At 45.0% G+C, this 20,693-nt stretch overlaps 1 protein-coding gene across 9 annotated transcripts in view; it reads right to left on the minus strand.

Moving 5' to 3' along the window:
* Positions 1-20,693, minus strand: part of ANKS1A (ankyrin repeat and sterile alpha motif domain containing 1A) — a 176,345-nt gene that overhangs the window by 63,347 nt on the left and 92,305 nt on the right. For all 9 annotated transcript variants that reach the window (XM_073884770.1, XM_025862434.2, XM_073884769.1 and 6 more), the window contains 2 exons: positions 20,408-20,534; positions 5,673-6,262 (listed from right to left, as the gene is read on the minus strand). In XM_073884770.1, coding sequence (XP_073740871.1) covers positions 5,673-6,262; positions 20,408-20,534 — 717 coding nt within the window. The remainder of the gene's footprint in view (positions 1-5,672; positions 6,263-20,407; positions 20,535-20,693) is intronic.

Below are 20,693 nucleotides of genomic sequence, written 5' to 3' on the forward strand. Positions count from 1 at the left end.
AGCCAGAAAGACTACACAGCATGCTTCTTTACATAATAAAGAACAATACAAACTGCAGACTGTGGTGTGGAAAGTTTAGCCATTGTCAGCGCAAACTCAAGCTCCAATCTCTTTATTTTACAACGAGGCCATTCTTCTAGCTCACCCAACCCTCACGGGTTAAAAGCAAACCAAGCCTCTGTGGAGTTGAACCAATCAGCTTTTCTCTTGATGACATCATGCCTCCAACTGGACAGCGTGCCGGGAAGGGTGGGGCGGCTGGGACCCGGCCCTTGGGCCTGGAAGGGCGCCCTCCTGCCGCTGCCACTTCCCTGCTCACCGAGGGATCTGAGAGCCAAAGGTCCGCTCTCAGCTACCACTTCAGGTGAAACCAGGGCGTGCCCCAAACCCCTGGCTGGAAATCACTCTCAGCTCATACAAAATGCACACAAAGCACGCGTCCCTGCTCTTCACCCATTTCCCACTTGTTTAATATTTATGAAAGCTGATTACAAAACAAATTTATCACTTAAGCCTTCAGCCAAGTTTTAAATTACTCAAATGTTTATGCTAAGTAGACAAGCAGCCTTCTGCAGTTTTGTCTTTCATAAACTTCAATCTCATTCAAAGGCAGGTATGTGAGACACCTATCTGACCCCAAAGAAGACACACATTCAAGCCACAATCTGACCAGAAGGTTCTTTTTGTTCTTAGGCGGTATGTACTTCAGACGGTAGCTGCTGCTGCTGCTTCGTGGGCTTGTGGGTGCAGCCCACAGTGCAGACACAGGATGAAAACACATCTAGGAGATGGTGGCTCTGGGGCACACAGCTGAGGCGCTGACCACACGGCCAGCTCTGGAAAGGGGAACAGGCTTCCTACAGTCGGAGGCGGGAGAGGCTTCAAGTTAGATGATGAACTTCTCCTGCTTCCCAGCACCCTGAATATCCACCTCTGGCTCGTCTGCAAATGAAGATTAATTTACAATTTACATGCACGAGCTGGGTTTACCGCTCCAGCACACAGCCATCTTGGCTTGCTTACACTGGATAGAAACAGTGCCACAAATGTCCGTATCGCTCAGGGTCCCCTCAGGAAAAAGATGGCATTACAAACTGGGCAACTGAAGGATGATTTATACAGATTGGGACAGGGTACAGAGAGAGCGACAGGGAGGACAGTGAGTCACAGCCAGGAGCCCCAGGCTGAAGGCGTCAAGGGGAGTGGCTGGTTACCAGAACCCAGAGAGAGCAGCCTTAGGGAAAGATCCCTCATAGGAGAGCTGGTGTTTAGGAGGGGGACACAGCCAACTCACAATTCCTTTGGCCTTGTGAGGCAGGTCACACAGATTAGCCTTCTGGGGAACACAGACAGGTAGAGTAGGGTAGGGAACATGCCCGAGGGCAGACAGAAGATGCCCTGCAAGGTGTCCGACACCAACCTGGAGGACAGCTTCAACAACAACGAACAAACTAGCCCTCTGACACAGCCACACAACAGGAAACTGTGCCTTTCACAATTCCGGTCTGAATCCGGGTCTTATGGATGTTGCCATGGTTAGATAACCACAAAATGCAGTAATTACGTAAGACACACAGATTAAAAATCGGTAAATACGCTAAGACCTCAAATTTGGATATAATGTTAACAGAGGTTAACCTGTAGAGAGATGTAGGTGATTTTCCCGTTCCTAATCTATATATTTTTAAAGTTGTATTGATGGACAGCTTTCCAGTTTACCTTCTATTATGCCCCTATTCTATTAGGCATCATCAAGATAACAAGGAGTGCTTTGATTTTTGACTGGTGAACAGAGAAAGTATCTACTGAAGCTTGGATTTCGACCTCCTCTTAGGCAGAGAGATCTTTTCAAAGAAAACTCTATTATTTTTTGTTACTAAAAATCTAATGGAAACTAGGGAGAATGCTAGTGTCATAATGGATGCCATCTCAGAGTTTCACCTTAAACAGGCTCACTTTCCAAAGTCCTCTCATTCTGGGTAATCACCAAGGGCTGCACGAAGCACCTGTAAGGAGTGGTCTGTATTTGGAAAAAATGACTCCCAATCTGCCAGCTGTGCAGGTCCCCCAGCTACAGACCATCAGCCCCAACAAGAAGCCCGTCAGATAGCCACTGCCGGCCATGATACAGAAGAATACATTTGAAAAAGAAACAGTAGAGAGGGCTGCAGATTTCTCTCTAGCTTCTCCCCTCTCCGGGAGCTAGCAGGAAGGCTTATTAATTTCTCAAAGAACAATGGGGGGGTACTGCCCTACTTTCCCTGGCTGGGCAGGCTCTTCTGTCTCTGGGGTGGGCCAGAGTCATGCAGGACAACACCAGGTGAGGGGCTTGAACTCTGCTGCTTCCCTGTCACCTCACCAGCACCAGACAAGCCCCACAAAGTTCTGCCTTTCTTAAGTTCTGAAGACACTGTGCCTCAGTTCCCATTCTCCAAAACTCCAAGCACAATAATAATAGGAATAGCTACCATTTACTCAATACCTTATGCATAGTAGGAACTGGGCTAGGCACTTAAACACATGTCTAACTGGTAAAAAACGCCTCTGAAACACAGACTTGACTGCCTGTTTCACAATTACAGAAATGACGCTGAGGTTTCCTGAGGCCACTCATGGGACAAGGAAGAGTTGATGGTGGAGCCAGGGCTCAAGCTGGATCTGCTGACTCTGGAGCCTGAGCCTTGTGTATTACCCTGCACCGCCTTCTAGGAGCAGTCTGGCAGACTTGCAATCACAGCTGCCTGGGCCCCACACTGAGGAGCTGAGCTGGACCCAAGCTCCTTCAGAGCAGCTTTCCCCAGCCTCCTGGGGATCCAGTGATGACAAAGAAATCAAGCACAAGATATGGCAAAGTAGCCTTCAGGCACCGGTCAGGGGTAGGGTGGGGAGCAGCCATTAACTAATGACTCGTTCTAGGAAAGTCGGCCAAAGGCCTGGGTCTAGGGCCAACCACTGGGGGAAACACTTCTGAAGTTTCTCTTTTGACAGAGATATCCACAAAAACCAAGTATAATATGACTCAAAAACAATGATGAAGGATTACGCATGAAGGGCCCTGTTAATATTCTCTATACAAGCAAATCTCAATCTTCTGAATTCCTTCCAGTAAGACCTCAGTTGCCTCAGGTTTTTGAATTTAAAGAGTAACAGTGCTTCCGGTCGTTCAGTCACAGTACAGACTGGCCCAGGACACCCAGACCTCACACAGTCCCAGGGTTCACGGTAGCCATCTGCAAACTCGACCTGCAACAGAAATGTGAGCATATGAACCTCCTGTCCCTAATGGGCCAAGAGACAACCCCTGGATTAGCCCGAACAGCCAACTTCAATTAAGCTGGGCGTGCTTCAGTGATTTCATGTTTTTCCTCCAGGAGGAAATGGTGGAGCCCATTAGACTGCCTGGCAATGCTGCGTGTTAACAGAGCATGGTAATCCTGTGGCCAATCACCCAGCACTATCGACCTCTTGGGTGAAAGGTATGCTCAGGAGATGGAGCCAAAAAGAAGAGGTAATTCATTAGACTGGTAAAGCTGTCTTCCAGCCCATTTGAAGGATTCTGAGCTATTGCCTTGATATCAAACCAAATACTTCTCAGCCTCATGTTCAGTCCCCTCCCACTATGTGATCCCAATCTCACTCTCTACCCTTATTTCTTTTTAAGATTTTATTTTTTTAAATAATCTCTACACCCAGCATGGGGTTTGAACTTCAAACCCTGAGATCAAGAGTTGCACGCTCCACCGACTGAGCCAGCCAGGTGCCACCTACCCTTATTCCTTTTTTTTTTAGATTTTTTTTTATTTTTAATTTTTTAATTTTTTATTTTTCGACAGAGAGAGAGAGAGAGAGAGAGAGACAGAATACAAGCAGGGGGAGTGGGAGATGCAGGCTTCCCGCAGAGCAGGGAGCCCAATGTGGGACTCGATCCCAGGACCCTGGGATCACGACCTGAGCCGGAGGCAGACGCCTAACGACTGAGCCACCCAGGCGCCCACCTACCCTTATTCCTTAGGCTTGCCTATAAGAACTCTACTTTCTACAGACACCAAACGATATAAGCTTTCCCAGCTCCACGCCTTCACTCACGCGATTTTCTCCACCAGTGCCCTTTCTTCATTCCCCTAGCTTCAACCTGGTTTTCCCCCAAACACTTGGTTCTTTAATTCCAAGTCAAATTCCGCGTCTCTGAGATCTTTCCTGAAGCCCCTCCCCCGCTCTGTCTCACCCCCGTCCCCACCCTCCCCACTCCCACTGATGTTTTTCTCCAGCGGCCCCTCCTCCCATTTCAGAGCACACCGCACTTCTACTCGGAAACTGCCTCATCCTATCCTTGACTATAAGTGAGTGAAACTCTGTCTTGTCTGTTTTTGAAAAACAAAGGCAGAGCACACATTCCTACAAACACACAGACTCTAGTGTGTAATCTCCCATGGGCCAGGAGCTCTGTCACTCAAACTGATTTTCCTTTAAGTGGTCTAGCGTCTAGTCCGGGCTCACCCAATCTTGGTTTCTGAACCAGTGAAAACTTTCTATTGCACAGGATTCCTCAGTCCCTGACTACACAGAGTCCTCAACCTCATCTTATCTGGAGATAAGAGTGCTGTTGGAATTGCCCCCACCTTGTTCCCATGCTGGGAATGGGATTCACTTTGGTTTATATCCCATGCTGGGAATGGGATTCACTTTGGTTTATATAACTTTGCAGCTGCAACCTGAATAGATTTGGGTAGGGCATTTAGTCTACAGATTGCTCAAAGGGACGTGTCAGCTGCACTGTTCCCCTCCTCTTTGCGAGCTAAATTCATCTCTTGAAAATGTTCCTGGGAGACAGACCCAGTCCCCTTCAAAGGCAGCTCCCTCTCAGCAAGAAGCCTGCAAGGGTAGCACTTTAACATTCTCTGGGTGTTTACCAATCTTTGAGAAACACATTCTTATGCCCAGTAAGACATGTCACAGGTCACTGAAAAATATTCAGGTACATATTTCTAACTATTCTATAACAGTGGTTATGAAAGTTAACCTGGGCCTCAGACTCCAAAATGCTTTCTCCTCACTAATCTCTCTCTGTTTTTCCAACCACCTAGCCCTCTGCCTCATCGACCCGGGAATGTGGGACGGGTAGAATGCTTCTGCTGGAAGAGGCGTTTGGTCTTCCAGGGGAATGCAGTAGGAATAATCACGGAGGAGCAGAGACTAGAAAAGCCCCCTCCTGATCCTCTTTCAGCAGCTTCTCCCAGAGCCCAACCCTCTCCCTGGCTCCTAGCTGACCCTGGGCCTTCCCTCTTCCTCCTGAAGACTCATACAAAGTTTTCTAGTTCTTCTTAAGCATCTTCAGGGTAAGCATGACTGCCTGGATGGTGGCTAATGGGATCCAAATATTTCCAAACAGCATGTCATTTCTAGGAACTGCCTCTCCCTCAGACCCGCTCTGCTTGGGGCCACCACCCTCCAGTTTAACCACGAATGGACCTATCCTTTGCCATCTGGGCAATAAGATCCCCTGCCTGGCAACTTGGGGCTTGCCTCGTCATGGCTGTCAGAGACACTCTGGTCACAGCGCAAAGGAACCAGGGCAACCCTGGCCCACACGTCCTGGTCCTGGGAGTCGGCACACAGGGGAGCTGTGGTGGGCTGTGGCCAGCCCAGCTCCCTCTGACATCACGTGGCCTTACCTCATCCCACTCCGAGGCAAAGGAGGGCGACTTCTCCAGCCTCTTCTTCCCGATGCTGCAGTTGGACAAGGACTCGCTCCGGCTCCCCATTGTAGTGTCGTCCGTGGGTGAGCAGGTCAGGAGATCAGAGTCAGACTTGGACAAGCTGCGGCTGAGTTTAAGTTCAGCTTTGGGTTTGCTGCTGGGAGGGGCTCGGCTCCTAGCCCCACTCCGGTCTCTTTCTTCCTCGGCACCACCAGGGTGTTGAGATGCTGTGTGAGTCAAAGTTTCGGGGTGCGATTGGCTGTTGGTGGTGGGCAGGCCAGCCGGGTAACCCGCTCTCTTACTCTGGTCCAGGACACTGGGCGGGGAGGCTCCAGGAGCACGCACAGCCGTCTCCTCCAGCTGCATGCTGGCCTCGTGACAGGCGCCCTGTGCGGGGGACCCTTCTGGAAGGCTCTGGCCAGTGGCAGAGAGCAGCTGGAAAGGGTCCTGCCCCACCTCACACACCGGGGAGGAGCCGTGGAGGAGACCGGAGAACTGCTCTGGGACCTGCCCGTCCTGCCCCTCCGCAGAGTCCTGGCTCCGACTGCTGCTGCCCCGCCTGTGGTCTTGGAGTGGACGGAGAGACAGAGAAATAAAAAATTAAACGTGGCAAAAATCAACAGTTCCAACGCAGCGAGCGAACGGCAGGGCTGAGGAATTCAACAACAGGGAAAGAGAGAGAAGCTGGATGGGTTGGAGAGAGGGCAGAGGGAGAGAAGAAGAGAGTGGAAGGAAGAAAACAGTTTTGTATTGTTCTTAATGTTCAATTTGTACCCAAAGTCAGAGCATTTATGAAATTCCAAACACTGGCCTGATTAATGCTCTCTGGCAGCCTTCCCTGTTGTTAGGTTTCTGTTAACGTTAACGACCAGACCTTGCTATATAAGGCGAGAAGTGCTAACTAGATCCTACAGAAAGGACATGAGTAAGGAGACAGAGAGCAAACACGGAGTAAGAGTGAGAGAGAGAGACAGAGAGAGAGAGAGAGAGAGAGAGCCAGCGAGCAGGCGAGACTCACTCCTGGAACATCTGATACATTTCCATAAAGGCCAAAGTGTTATTTAGAGCCACCCGCCCTCCCTTCTTCTGGCAAGCAGCAACAGAGGGGAAAAAAAATGGAGGTCATGATCCACAACCTGCAACTTCTGGAATTCTTTAACTGAACGTGCAAAACAAAACAGCAGAGAAATAACCGCTTCCTTCCTCACAGAGGGGCTGTTCAGGGTTCCACACCTCATCCTTCCTTCCTCAGGGAGCCCAGACCATTTTTTTTTTTTTTTTGAGAATGTGCACATCTCACTCCTTCCAAAGCCTCCCAGCTGCTCCTATTTGTTTAAGTTTAACCTCAGTTGATCCACTGAAAACAAAATGGTCTAATTTGTCAATGCCAGGAGACATTTGCAGTTCTCTCAAGACCTCCTCAACAGCCCAGAAATCTGACACTACTAGATCATGAGGCCAGCTACTACTGTATATTCACCCAAGATATCAAATACTTCTGCCCTGAAGTGGCATAAATAATTGACCAAATCAGAGTCCAACATCAGAATCACACTGGGACACCAAGGGGCTCGCCCTGCGTGAACTCAGACCCATTAGAGATTTTCACCCACATCAGCAGGGTAGATTAACCACCCTGCACCCAGTACTAGCTCACATTGCTAAGCTAATATTCAGTGTTATTTTCTCTATAAGTGGAATCAACGGTATAGATACCAAATGATTCCCTAGTCTGCCCAAAGCTCCCAAGTATTGTTCATGAGTTCAGAAAATCTTAGAACCCAAAGGATCAAGTTCAATTATTTTTACAGATGAGGAATCTAAGATCCTCAGGCCTTTAGTGGTTTGTCCAAGGTGGCGGGGGAGAAGACTTTAACCCAGGCTTTCGGAACACCTGGCTCTGGTCCTGGTTGTGCTGCTCTCTAGCTGTGTGGCCTTGGCACTGATCTCATCCTGCTGGGCTTCAGTATCTAAAATAAGTAGGATGAACTGCACATAGGCTTTAAAGATCCCTTTTATGTTACAACGGTGGTAAGAATCCAAGTCTCTACCATACTGTGAGGGCAAAATTCTCCCCCTCAGGGGCTGCTGCAGATCCCTGCCTGGCTGCTTCTCCTGCTACTGCCTACATAGCACCCACTCTCCCTGACCAGCGTGCCTGCAGCCCAAGGCTCCTGGAAGCTCAGTTCCACAACTGAATAGGGTCGTCAGGGGAGGAGGGGTGCACTTTATAAACATGATGCACTACAACACAGTCTTCACTGCTCCATGCACAATGCCAAAGTCCTACAATGCTGGCTCTTCCAAGACAGCCTTTAAGGAAGGATCACAACAACCAATTCTCATATTGCGCCCATCACCCTGAGGTCTGAGCAGGGACATGGTTCCATTCACCCCACTTTCTCAAGAAGAATGGTGCAGTCTCCACAGTCTCTTCAGCTTTTGGCAAGCCTGCTGAGGCTTCAAGGGGGCAGCCAATTAGCTCCACTTTATGGTTCTGAATTCTTATCCACAGGAGTCCAGAAGTATGAACTTTCGCATCTCCTTCCTCTACACTTGACTGCTTCAGGATTTTCACACCCCTAACTCACAAACTCTATACCCCAAAGGTCAGGTCCAGAGCACTGAAAAGCACTGAACAACTGGAATCATTTCTCTAGGGAAGAAGAAATGCTGCGTACGTAAGAGTTCCATCCAGCTTAACTCAGCCCCAGGAAGCCATGACTTCAGGACTATGAATTCCACATATGACAACTGGCTGCCCGAACAAAGCTGCCCTGTAGCGTCGCACGGTGGGGCCAGAGAATATGGCACATGACCATCACTTGTGGTTCAGACCAATGGCACTGCCTAGGAGAGGCTGACCGGGAGAGTCAAAATTGCTACCTCTCGAACCATACCCACATGGCCAATTTCCTACAGATTCTGGCCCAAGGTACAACATTCCTCTGACTGCATTTGAATACAAAAAGAGGACTTTGATAACAGGAACACGGGCTTCTATTCCTTTGTGTCAGCATCTGCCTCCTTATTTCACAATATTTTGGGGTGGGAGGGTAGTCCAACAACAAAAGAGAAACACCGGAGTCCAGAACTGGGAGTTAGCCTGGCTTACATTGCCTGGGTGGACCTCAGAACCCAGGCCACAGAGAATGTTCTGACTGCTGCTGTGGGAGCTGACAATGAAGGTCCTGTCTAACAGCCACCCATTCATGCTAGCCATCAATGAAGAAAGAGAGACAGATGCCAAGAGCTCAATACCAGACAGATGCCGGGGGAAGGAAGTGGGCAGAAAGAAAGAATGGAAACTTATGGAAGGAGGAAATATGTGAAGAGGAAAAATTTCTGAGGGCCATAATCCCATGAGGGAAAACACAATCTACCAATACTTTATGGAGTAAAGTAAAGAAATTATGGAAAGGAATTCTTATGATTACATGACTTACCCAGGCAATTCCCTAGGAAAGACACCTTGGAATTTGAAAAGCTTGTCAAGATTGAAGATCCTCCCTCAGGATCTTAATGAGCTGGTGTTCTCTTCCCCATAAAAAACCATATCCAAGACTAAGCTCGATATCCTGGCAAATCAACAGGTAGGAAAAGAACTACTGAGTGGTCCCTTCCTTCTGTAAAGTAAGGATAATATTAGGCCTCTCAGGGACAAGGTGGTAACAATATAATGTACTGATCATGAGCCAGATCTTGAGCAAATTACTTAACTTCTCTGTGCCCAGAATACTTGTCTGTAATTTTGGGATCATGGTAGTACTGACTTCATAGGATTGCTGTAAGAATTAAATTATAGTGTCAAGCACTTAGAACCACCTGGCACATGCCAGCTCTCAAGAGATGTTAATAATTACTATTATTCTCCACATAGGATCCATTACAACATACTTCGCTCACAGAAGAGCCCAACAACTAAGTCTGCTGCTCACAAGTTTGTCAAAAAGATCACCAAAGACAATGTACGAAGATCCATTGCCTTCATTATCCTTACAACCCTCGACAGCAGAAGGAAGGGACAGAAGGTAATACAGTGAGAAGGCTGAAGTGAGAAACGGGCCCCATGACTGTGGCTGTAAGTACCTATTCCATCAATGAGCATGTGAAAAATGTCTGCCTTCATGGGGTACCCAAGAGATGAAGACACTGAGTTTCTCAGTGGGCTTACCAGCTATCAGAAGAAACTAGTATATACAGAAATGACTAGAATTCAAGGCCAAAATTAATAGATGCTTTAAAAAAAGTATAAACCAGGGGCGCCTGGGTGGCTCAGTTGTTAAGCGTCTGCCTTCGGCTCAGGTCATGATCCCGGGGTCCTGGGATCGAGCCCCACACTGGGCTCCCCACTCAGTGGGAAGCCTGCTTCTCCCTCTCCCACTCCCCCTGCTCGTGTTCCCTCTCTCGCTGTGTCTCTCTCTGCCAAATAAATAAATAAAATCTAAAAAAAAAAAAAGTATAAACCAAATGCACAGTGAGCAGGAAGGAAAGTGTGATTACTTTGAAGCAGAAGGATTCTCAGAAGAGGCAGCTTTTGAGCTGGGCACTGAAGGAGAAGTAAGGCCTTGACAGGCTTAAAGGTCAGTGGAAACACATTAGAAAAAGCAGAGCCACAAACCTCGTGCCTGGGCACTCATGGACTCTTGGACTCGCAGACGAGAACCGTCAGGCCTGAGGCCTTCCCTCTGACTGGGAATCACTGCGCTCCCACCTTAGAACTACACAGCTTCCAATCCTCTTCCCGCACCTGTCCTCAGCAATCCCCACAACCTGCCCTCATAGGAGAGAAACAAGGGGCCAGGACACAGGGACAGCTGTTTCCTTACTCTCCCCGTAGATCAAGGCCAGCTGTTCGACCAAGTAGCACACAGCAGCATGCTAATTCCCAGCCCCTTGGACTTTCAGTCTTTATTCACTCTGGGTGTTGTTCATTTTCCTTTTACCCTGTGAGCTGCTGAAGCAAGGGGTCTTCTGTGCTGCATTTTAATGATGATGATGATCCACGGGGATCTCAAGGGCTTGTAAATAATAACATTTTAACATTTACACATTTTTAGTCACCCCCGTCTGTTTAGATTAGAGCTAAAAATTGCGGCTTATGTGAGAACTTGCTAAGTCAAATCAACCCTCCAACCCAGAGGTTACTCCAGTTACCCAGACTGTTCTGCTTGCTTTGTTCCGATAAGACTGGAACCTTCCAACTGCCCAGTCACTGCAGTGAGCACCAGAAACCGGTGTGTCCAAGAGAACTCCTACGTACATGGCTACTTGTGGAGAGCCACCATGTTCCCCTTCCGAAGGAAGGTGCTGACTAGGTTATGCAGACACTTGCTGGTGACTGTGATCTGATAAGACAAGTAGACCAAGAGTCCATTCTCTCTGGTCCATGGCAACCAGAGAAACAGAGACCTCGACTGGGATTCAGGAGGCCCAAGTTATAGTCCCAGCCCTGTGATTTTTTTTCTCTCTGGGTCTTTGGAAAAAAAAAAAAAAAAGAAAGAGAAGAAAGAGAAGAAAGAGAAGAAAGAAAGAAAGAAAGAAAGAAAGAAAGAAAGAAAGAAAGAAAGAAAGAAAGAAAGAAAGAAAGAAAAGAAAGAAAGAAAGAAAGAAAAAGAAAGAAAGAAAGAGAAAGAAAGACAGACTGGGATGCATTCTCTAGGGCTTTAAGATTTAGTATGATTCAACTCTGATTAGATAAATGAATCTTCCAGTTCTAGGGCGTTAAGAACGTGAAGAGCAGCAGGGCCCTGGATGAAAATAGTTTAACCTCATGGCTAAACAGGCTTTGGATTCAGCCAGACTAGGGCTTAAGACTCAGCTCTAACACCAAACTTCTTCCTCGTCTACTACACAGCGGATAAAAATAGCCCCCACCCGGATGATTTGTCATGAGATACACAATGACCTAATCAGCATAGATGGACTCAGCACATGGCCGCCCCTGAGAAGCATTCATTAAACAGTAGCTGCTATCATTATCATCATTCTTCATTTACAACCATTTCCGAACTGCTCTTCACGCTACCACTGCACACAGAGGCTGGTTTCCTTTCTCCCGACTCTGCAAAAGGAGACTGGTTTCTTCTAAGTGGCCCTGTAAACTAGACAGAATAAAATTCCACTGGTGGGGAAGGTGCAATAGTCTTGCAAGTTTAATGCAGGGTGACGAGTAGCAGCATGGTGGAGAATCTTCAGGTCAGGACCCATCTCTACCCACTGCAGCCCCCATAGGTATAGCCCAGCTTTGGGACTCAGGACTGTTCTACCTTGACTTGGTCCTGATTACCTTACAGCTCCCCCATTTCCTTAAGAGTCTGTTCACTGCCTGTTGTTGGACGTCTGGCCCCCCAAATTTCCCTATTCAATGTACCAGCTCTGCTTGGATCACTTTCCAACCAGCCATGATACTTAACCGTGCCTAATTTAACAGCACACTTGACATCTCTGTTTCCATTGATCTTCTGCCAATTCCAACACTGGGTATTCACAACCATTTGCTTTCTCTTCTCCAGTTGCTGGAATGTTGAGCTCTGCTGAATACTCAAGAAACAACTGACTGAGTCCTCTACCAGTTTATTTAACTCAACTGGCTTCCAACAGCTACACTGTGTTAGGTACTATTTATTCTATGCTGGACACCCCGCTAAGCACTTCTTTTTTAATATTCACAATAACCATGAGGTAAGAATATGTATCCCTACTTTATATGTAGAAAGTCAGGCTTGAAGAGGTTAAATGACTTCCTCAGTCACCAGCCAACACGTGGAAGAGCAAGAATCCAAGTGGACTACAAGACCTGGCCACCCTTTTATTCATCTCTTGAAAACTGCGGTATCACTGTAAGATGGGCTCCTCATCTCTCCCACTCTTTTCAGACTATCATCTTTCCCGCAGCAGCTATACTCTTGGATATAATCACACCAGTTTCCTGGAAAGACTTAGACAAACCTCCCCAACTACTCTCAATGCCATGTCAAAACTTGGGGATAATTTGATCTCTTCCCCCTACCTCAGAGAAGTATCTCCCCATCTTGAATTTACCAATGGCCTTCTAACTGCTGAACCCTTTTTCTAGACTTCATTTGTCTAGCTCTTTCTATATCATTTGACACAGTTTACCAGTTATCCCCAGGACCCACTCTCCCCTTCTTCCTTGGTCATAGGATCTTTTTAGATTGGCTCACAGCCACCTGTATTAAAGACCACACTCTCCAGCTTCTTTGTAGTTAGGCATAGTCACATGACCAAATTCTGGCCAACGGGTTATAAGTGAAAGTGGAATGTGCAACTTTTGAAAACTATCTTTAAAGTGCCCTCCTTTCTCCCCTTTCTTCTTTCCTGTGCTGACAGCATGAATTTGAATAGTCATCTTGAACCATGAGACGGCAGAAAGAGACTGGTTCCTTGGCCATCATGAACTGCCATGCTAGACCTGGACTCCTTACTTCTGGACTTCTATCTTGTTTAAACAACAGTTATTTGGGGGTTCTGTCACATTCAGCCTCAGCTTCTATGGCACTGCATGATCCTGATTATCTGCCTATGTTTCTTTACCTTTGTGCTTCTAAATATAGGTTGTATTCTTCTTCACTCTCTAGTTTTTCCCTCAGCAACTGATTAATCTTTTATGTTACCCATCACCTCAACTTGGATGACCCATGATTCTGCATTTCTAATCTATCTCTCTTGAACACTAGGCCCACATTTCTAAGTGTTTATGAAATATCTTTACCTGGATGTTCTCCTAGTACCTGAAACCTCAAACTTAACATATTCAAAACTGAACTTAACATCTTCCTTCAAACGTGTTCCTCCTCAATCCCCTGTTTGTGGTTGCACAATTTTCCCAGGTTCAAAACCTTAGAATCATCCTTAATACCCTCTCTTCCTGATTCTTCCACATTTGACTGTAAGGTCCTGTTAATTCTACCTCCTCAATACCTCTACCATCCACACCCTCCCTTCCTATCACTTCCTACTGTACCTCTAGTTTGGACCCTAATTTCCTTTAAGAGATTCCTTGAAGTCTCTTGACTTCAAAGTATTCCTGCCTCTAGTCTCTCCCAACTGCAATCTAAGATCCCACAATTACACATATATAAAGCATGGCTTCTATCCTGCCATCTCATTCAAAAAGCTTCAACAACACTGCATTGTCTTTGGAATAATGACTGACATTTGAGATCTGATACTCTACAACCAGTTCTTTGTTCCAGCCAACCTGGATTACTTAACCATTCTCCAAACATGAGCTCTATTATCTTCCAACACCTTACTGTTGTTTATGCCACTCCCTCTGCCTGGAATGCCCTCTCCTTCCGCCTTACTTCTGCCTAGCAAGTAGAATTCTCTGCTTTTGGGTTTAGCTCAAATGCTACTTCCTTCACAAAGCCATCCCGGATCTCCTGCACTAACATAATTTATCCCTTTTTTTAAATTACTTTAACCCACTTTATAGAACTTTAACATTTTCTGCCCTTTTATGTACTTTACATATGTCTCACGTATACATATGTATATAAATGGCTGTCAATACATTTCGTGGGAGAAAATACAGATGTATAGTTCACAAGGCTTGGACTTGTTCCACAATGGAAAGAAAAGCAAACTATTCCAACTCAGAAATATAAATTGATAAGAGCAAGACAGTTATACAGTAGGGCTTTTGGCGGGAGCTCCTCTAATGTGAGAAGGTGAGAGAAGAGGAAGCTGCTGAAGGTAAGGCTTAACTATTAAACTGTTTCATTTACTTTTTTTTTTTTTTTTTGCCTTTGGGAAAAGGATCCAAACTTACTTCTTGGAATCGACCATGAGAAACTGGCCTGGGCTTCCCAGTAAATATGGTGGATTGAACACAGGTACCTATCTGGTCTTCTTCCTGAAGTCTTACTAAACCAAATGTAAAAATGGGACTGCACATGGAGGCACACCTGAGAATCCCAAGATGGCAAAGGGAAAAGCCAAGGCTTACACTACAGATTCCATAAAGGCTCGGGAATTGGCAGTGCTCCAGACAGAAGAGTAGAGGGAGAAGCAAAGATAACATTTTTCTTCCCTCCAAGAGGATTAAGGTCTTTGTGCTCACGCATAAACTTCACTTAGATCTAAATGCATGGCTCTCAGGAATAGTGACTTACTTGCTTCTAAAAAACCTCAGAGTGTAGCTGTGTGCCAAAGAGTCCACATGTATCACTGTCTTCAGATAATTATTCACCACTGTCCTAAGCTAGGTAACCACTTCACCTGGACCCAAGCACTACTAGCGGATGCTGCAGAAAAGCACCACAGAGAACAATGATTTTTAGAGCTCTTGGCTACTTTCCCATTTGCTATCAAACCTGGAAATCTGTCCACTATTTCAACAGTATGTCCAGAATGTCCAGTGGGCAAAGAGTTAAATACTAAAGGGAAATAAATGACTGTGCTACATGAAACTGGAAACACTGCTCTCACTGCTAGTTATGCTAGCCCTGAATAATGACTTCAGAAGACTTCTTTGTTGGAAATCATTTAAAAAATAGAGGAATACCTAGTTGGATAAAACTGTTATAAAACCATCTGGGCCTAGTACCTTTCTGAAGGGATGAGTTTTCTACTTCATGGATTGCTTTCTACTTCTATCAGTTTTTGTTATACCCACTGACATAAATGGCAATCCAGCAACTGCAGAATTATCATACATAGTGCAAGATGCTTAGTCACCAAGCACTAAATGCCACTGGAAACCCCAATGCTACCAGTCATTGTGATGGACCAACAGACATCCCAGGGGATGGCAGCAACTCTAACAACAAAAATTTATTTCTATAAACCCTTATTATTAATTTTTAAAATCTCTAAATTTGTGCTTATATGTGTGCTTTATGTTATTCCTATATGTTGTGTTTTTTTCCTCTTTTCTTGATCAGAATTATCAGAGATCTTTAAAAAAAAACAAACAAGTTTTCATTGTAATGGTCAAGTTTACTGCTTTTTAAATTTCATTATTTCCACTTTTATATTTTTTCTTTACTGAGGTGTAATATGCATACCATAAAGTACGTGAAATATACTATCTGCTTTTATCTTTATTAATTCCTCTCTGCTACTTTCTCTTGGTTAAGTTTTAGTCTTATTTATTTATTTATTTATTTATTTATTTAAGTTGGGCATGGAGCCCAACACAGGGCTTGAACTCATGACCTTAGATCAAGACCTAAGCTGAGATCAAGAGTTGGATACTTAATCGACTAAGCTATTCAGGTGCCCCAGTCTTTGTTTTATAATAAATTTAAAGATCTAACTTTCCTCTGAGTATCACTTTGGCCAAATATTATCAGTATTTATATGAAGTGTTTCCACTACCATTAATTAATTTCTAAGTAGAAAAATAGAGGGAAAAAAGATAGGCAACTCATAGGCCATCTAACACTAATGACCAAGATGCTCAATTTCACAAGATCAGGCAAAGACAAATTACAAAAGACACTTTTTTGGCTTATCACAGTGAAAAACATTAAAGAGTGCTAATATCCCATGTTGGTGAAGGAATGGGAAAGCGTGTGCTCATTAACCATCAAGGGAGGGCAATTCAGCTTCACCAGTTAGATCTAGACATGTACCTACACTCTGACTGGCTAATTCTACTTTCTATCAATGTCTTTTAAGAAATACTCTTGTGGGGTGCCTGGGTGGCTCAGTCGTTAAGCATCTGCCTTCAGCTCAGGTCGTGATCCCAGGGTGCTGGGATCGAGCCCCACACTGGGCTCCCTGCTCCGCGGGAGGCCTGCTTCTCCCTCTCCCACTCCCCCTGCTTGTGTTCCCTCTCTCACTGTGTCTCTCTCTGTCAAATAAATAAATAAAATCTTAAAAAAAAAAAGAAAGACTCTTATAAGCATGTAAGAATATGTGTACAGAATGTCCACAGCAGCTTCATTTATTACAGAGAAATACTGGAGGCAATGTAAACATCCATCTACTAGAGAATAGAAAAAAATGAGTCATGGGATAGTTAACAACCATTCAAAAAGAATAAGGTAGATGTTTAAGAACTTAAAACAAAATTGTACCCATGATCTATAGACAAGGTAAATTAAAAAAACAAAACAAGTGTGCAAAACCGTTTGTGAAATACAATCCCATTTTAGGTTGTTAAAAACAAACAAAACGATCACACATAGTCACTTTTAAAAAAAAAAATAAAGACAGCAAACGGCCTGAAGCGGACACTACACTTTCAAACTATGTCACTTCCAGCAACTGTGAGTAGCGGAGAGGTGAGAAGACTGGACCATTCTACTTGTAATGACTTCTATATTGTCTGAATTTCTTTTTCCCCCAGGAGCTAATACAAATGTACTTTTAGAATATAATTTAGAGGGGAACCTGGGTGGCTCAGTCAATTAAGCGACTGCCTTCGGCTCGGGCCATGATCTCGGGGTCCTGGGATTGAGCCCCGCATCGGGCTTCCTGCTCGGCGGGAGGCCTGCTTCTCCCTCTCCCACTCCCCCTGCTTGTGTTCCCTCTCTCGCTGTCTCTCTCTGTCAAATAAATAAATAAAACCTTAAAAAATAAAAATAAAAACAAATAAAATACAATTTAGATAATCTCCCACCCCACCCCTCCTGCCATAGGTTTGTGAATTATATAGTAAAGAGGGCTGAAAGCTCTGGTAGTCTCATTAACATGGCCTTTTGAGAACTGATGAATTAACTCATAAAAGCTGCCTAAGGTAATGACATTAGTGGAAAAGCAGAAAAGACTGACTCTGTACTAATCCGTAATATCATCTGCTGACTTGTCTCACATTTACCAACTGTAGCAGGCATTCCTTCCAGGCTACTAAGAAACTGGCAGAGCCCATTTTCATCTTGAATGTCGCAACTCCTTTGTCTGAAAGGTCTTTGAGTGATCCACGCAGCTTGCCTGGAGGCAGGCACACCCCACATGCTGTGGTCCAATTAAATCTGCTTCCCGCACCACCTACTCTTAACAGTTAGCCCAGTATTGCTGAGCTGGAAGGAACCAAAGCAAAGGAGGAGATGTGAGGCCTAAAGTCCTCTGTGGCATTTCCCTCCTTGACCTGGAGATTTCTCGACTTGAGGATAGAAAATTCCTGCATTTGGCAGCCAAGGAGACCAGCCCCATTTATGAAGTTTGTCTACTTTCTCTTTTTCTTCCTTCCAAAGGTTCAGCCAGCTATCTTATAATGGGTCCAGATCAAGCCTTCGAAAGAGAGAAAAAATTAATAATCTCGTTCCTCCTTGATGCTAAAAATTCTTCCCTAAGAACCACTTTGAAACAGAGCATTAAATACTTGCTCTTTAAGGGTTAATTTCAGTATGATTTATTATTAAACAACTAGAGAACGCACTGGTGCTCTACTCCACGCTCTCTAAATATTTTAATTAAAAACCTACCAACATGATTAGCAGACTCAATACAGTTAAGAGAGTTCCTCAAATTGCTATATAGATTGAACACAATCCCAATAAAAATCCAGCAGGACTTTTCATAGAAATCAACCAGTTCATTCTAAATTTTTGTATGGAAAGAATACCTAAAACAATTCTGAAAAAGAATAACAAATTGACAAAGGCAAGAAAAGGAGGGTCCTTCACAAATCATGTGGAAACAATTGGATATCCACATGCAAAAAAATGAATCTCTCCTATGTCTCACGTCATATTAAAAAATTACCTCAAAATGGGTCACAGACCTAAATGGATACCTAAGCCTACAATATTTCTAGAAGAAAATATAGGAAAAAATATTTGTGACCTTATCCATAAAAAAAAAGAAAAAAGATACATTGTCATCAAAATTAAGAACCCCTGCTCTTCAAAAGACACTATTAAGGAAATAAAGAGACAAATCACAGACTAGGAGAAAATGACATATCTGATAAGTAGTATCCAAAATATATAAAGAACTCTCATGACTCAATAATAAGAACATAAACAACCCAATTTTTTAAAATGAGTAAAAGAGTTGGACATTGATTTCGTTAGCTATATGGATGGCAAATAATCACATTAATAGATGTTCACATCATGAATCATTATGGGAATACAAATGAAATCCACAATGAAATATCATTTCACACCTATTAGAAGGACTACAATTTTAAAAACCTGTCAATATTAAGTGCTAGGGAGGATACACAGCAACTATAACTCTGATGGAAAAGCAAAATGGTATAACCACTCTAGAAAATGGTTTGACAATTTCTTATAAAGTGTAGCATATATTTGCCTAGGACCCAGCAATCCCATTCCTAGTGTTTTCTCAAGAGAAACGAAACTGATGTTCAACAAAAACCTGCAAATGTTTACAGTTTTTTTGTAACTGCCAAGAACTCTAAGTGACCCAAATACCCCTCAACTAGAGAATGGATAACTGTGGTACACCAGTACAACAGACTATTACTTGGCAATGAAAGTAACAAGTTACTGATACACACAACAACATGGAGGACTCTTCAGTGAATCATGCTAAGTGCAAGGTGCCCGACTCAAAGGGTACATATGGTACGATTCCCATTTATAGGACATTTTGGAAAAGGCAAAATTATTGGGACTGACATAAAAGCAGTGGTTGCCAGAGGTAAAGGAAAGGTGTGGGACAGGGACACGAGAGTTTTTGGTGTGATAAAACCATTCCATACCTTGACTGGGGAGGCAGTTATATAACTGTATTTGTCAGAACTCAACTCACAGAACTGTACACAAAAAGGGTAAATTTTACCATATTTAAATTGTAACTTTTTTTTTAGAAAGCTCCAAATGGAAACCATAAAAAACGAAAACAAAACAACTACTACAAAAACGACCACTAAGTTTCTGCATGCTGGAAGAGAAACCTTTTAAACAGGACAGTTAAAAATAAGGTCTACGATGTCAGACACATACGTACATGTTCTCTTTGCCACCCCCCTACCCTCTGACAGGCCCAGCAAAGGGTGGTTCAAAAGAAGCCATCACACCCCCCATTCTTACCGGAACCGTGACTATCAGGATTGAAAGGAGGCGCTAATCATGCCCCATGAAGGGCCCAGTACCCGAAAGCTATAAAGAGCGGGGAGAGGCCACAGGAGGAGGCCACAGGAGTCCCTTCCAAGTGCAGTGGGAACCGCACTGCCCCTTGTTGTTGTTCTTAGCACAGAGGCTGTCACACCTGCTCCGGCAGTGCGCTCACCTCCGTCGTTGGCCTGGCTCTGGGTCCTGCAGCACTCGCTCCCTCACAGAGGGAACGGAATTTTGCAGAGGCGATGAAAGTAGGCCAAGGCGACAGAGCACTCTAGTTACCGGGTGGCAGCCAATCACGGGCCCCTCCCCAGGAGTGTCTCACTCTGAGGTCAGGACTCAAAGCAGAGCCTGTGCCGGCAGCCTGAACCCCAAGGGACTGACTTGTTGGGCTTGTTTTTCCATGGCATTAACTTGAGGGTTTCTGACTTGAGACCCCAAATCAATCTCCGTCACACCACAGGCCGTCTCTCCTCCCACAGCCATCGCCTGGTCTGACCTAACCACCTCCTTGCTTCAGGTGCTGCAGGGGGAGGGGGGCAAGCCAACACTAAATGAAAGGTCACAATACAGCCACCACCTCCAACTGCTGTGACGCCCAACTTCCCCATCCCAAGGAACATCACCCTCTACTTCCCATCCAGGATCCCAACCTTTAAAAATCCTTCTGTAATTGTTTCTGCTGGGCGGGGGTGGGGGGCGTACCTTTCGGTTTCCCATCCCCATCCACGGGTCCCAGCTTCTTTGTCTCTGCCGTTAGCAACAGCTCGTAAGGATGCTCCTCCTCTTCCCTGGCTGCACTTCCCTGAAGCCAGGGTCTCATGGCCAAGACCTACGAGAGAAAACACCATAGAACTTCTCCTGTGGGTGGCTAATACCAGGACAGGTTATGCAGAACAAATTCGAGATTACTGGCTCCTTTTTCACCAGCGAGGAAGCGGGGTGGGGAGAGAAGATAAACAGCTCAAGTGTCATGTGGAACCACGTGCTT

The sequence above is a fragment of the Callorhinus ursinus genome, unplaced genomic scaffold (assembly GCF_003265705.2).
Source record: "Callorhinus ursinus isolate GAN/ISIS: 27379988/994484 unplaced genomic scaffold, GSC_fseal_2.0 scaffold59, whole genome shotgun sequence".
Classification (NCBI taxonomy): Eukaryota; Metazoa; Chordata; class Mammalia; order Carnivora; family Otariidae; genus Callorhinus; species Callorhinus ursinus.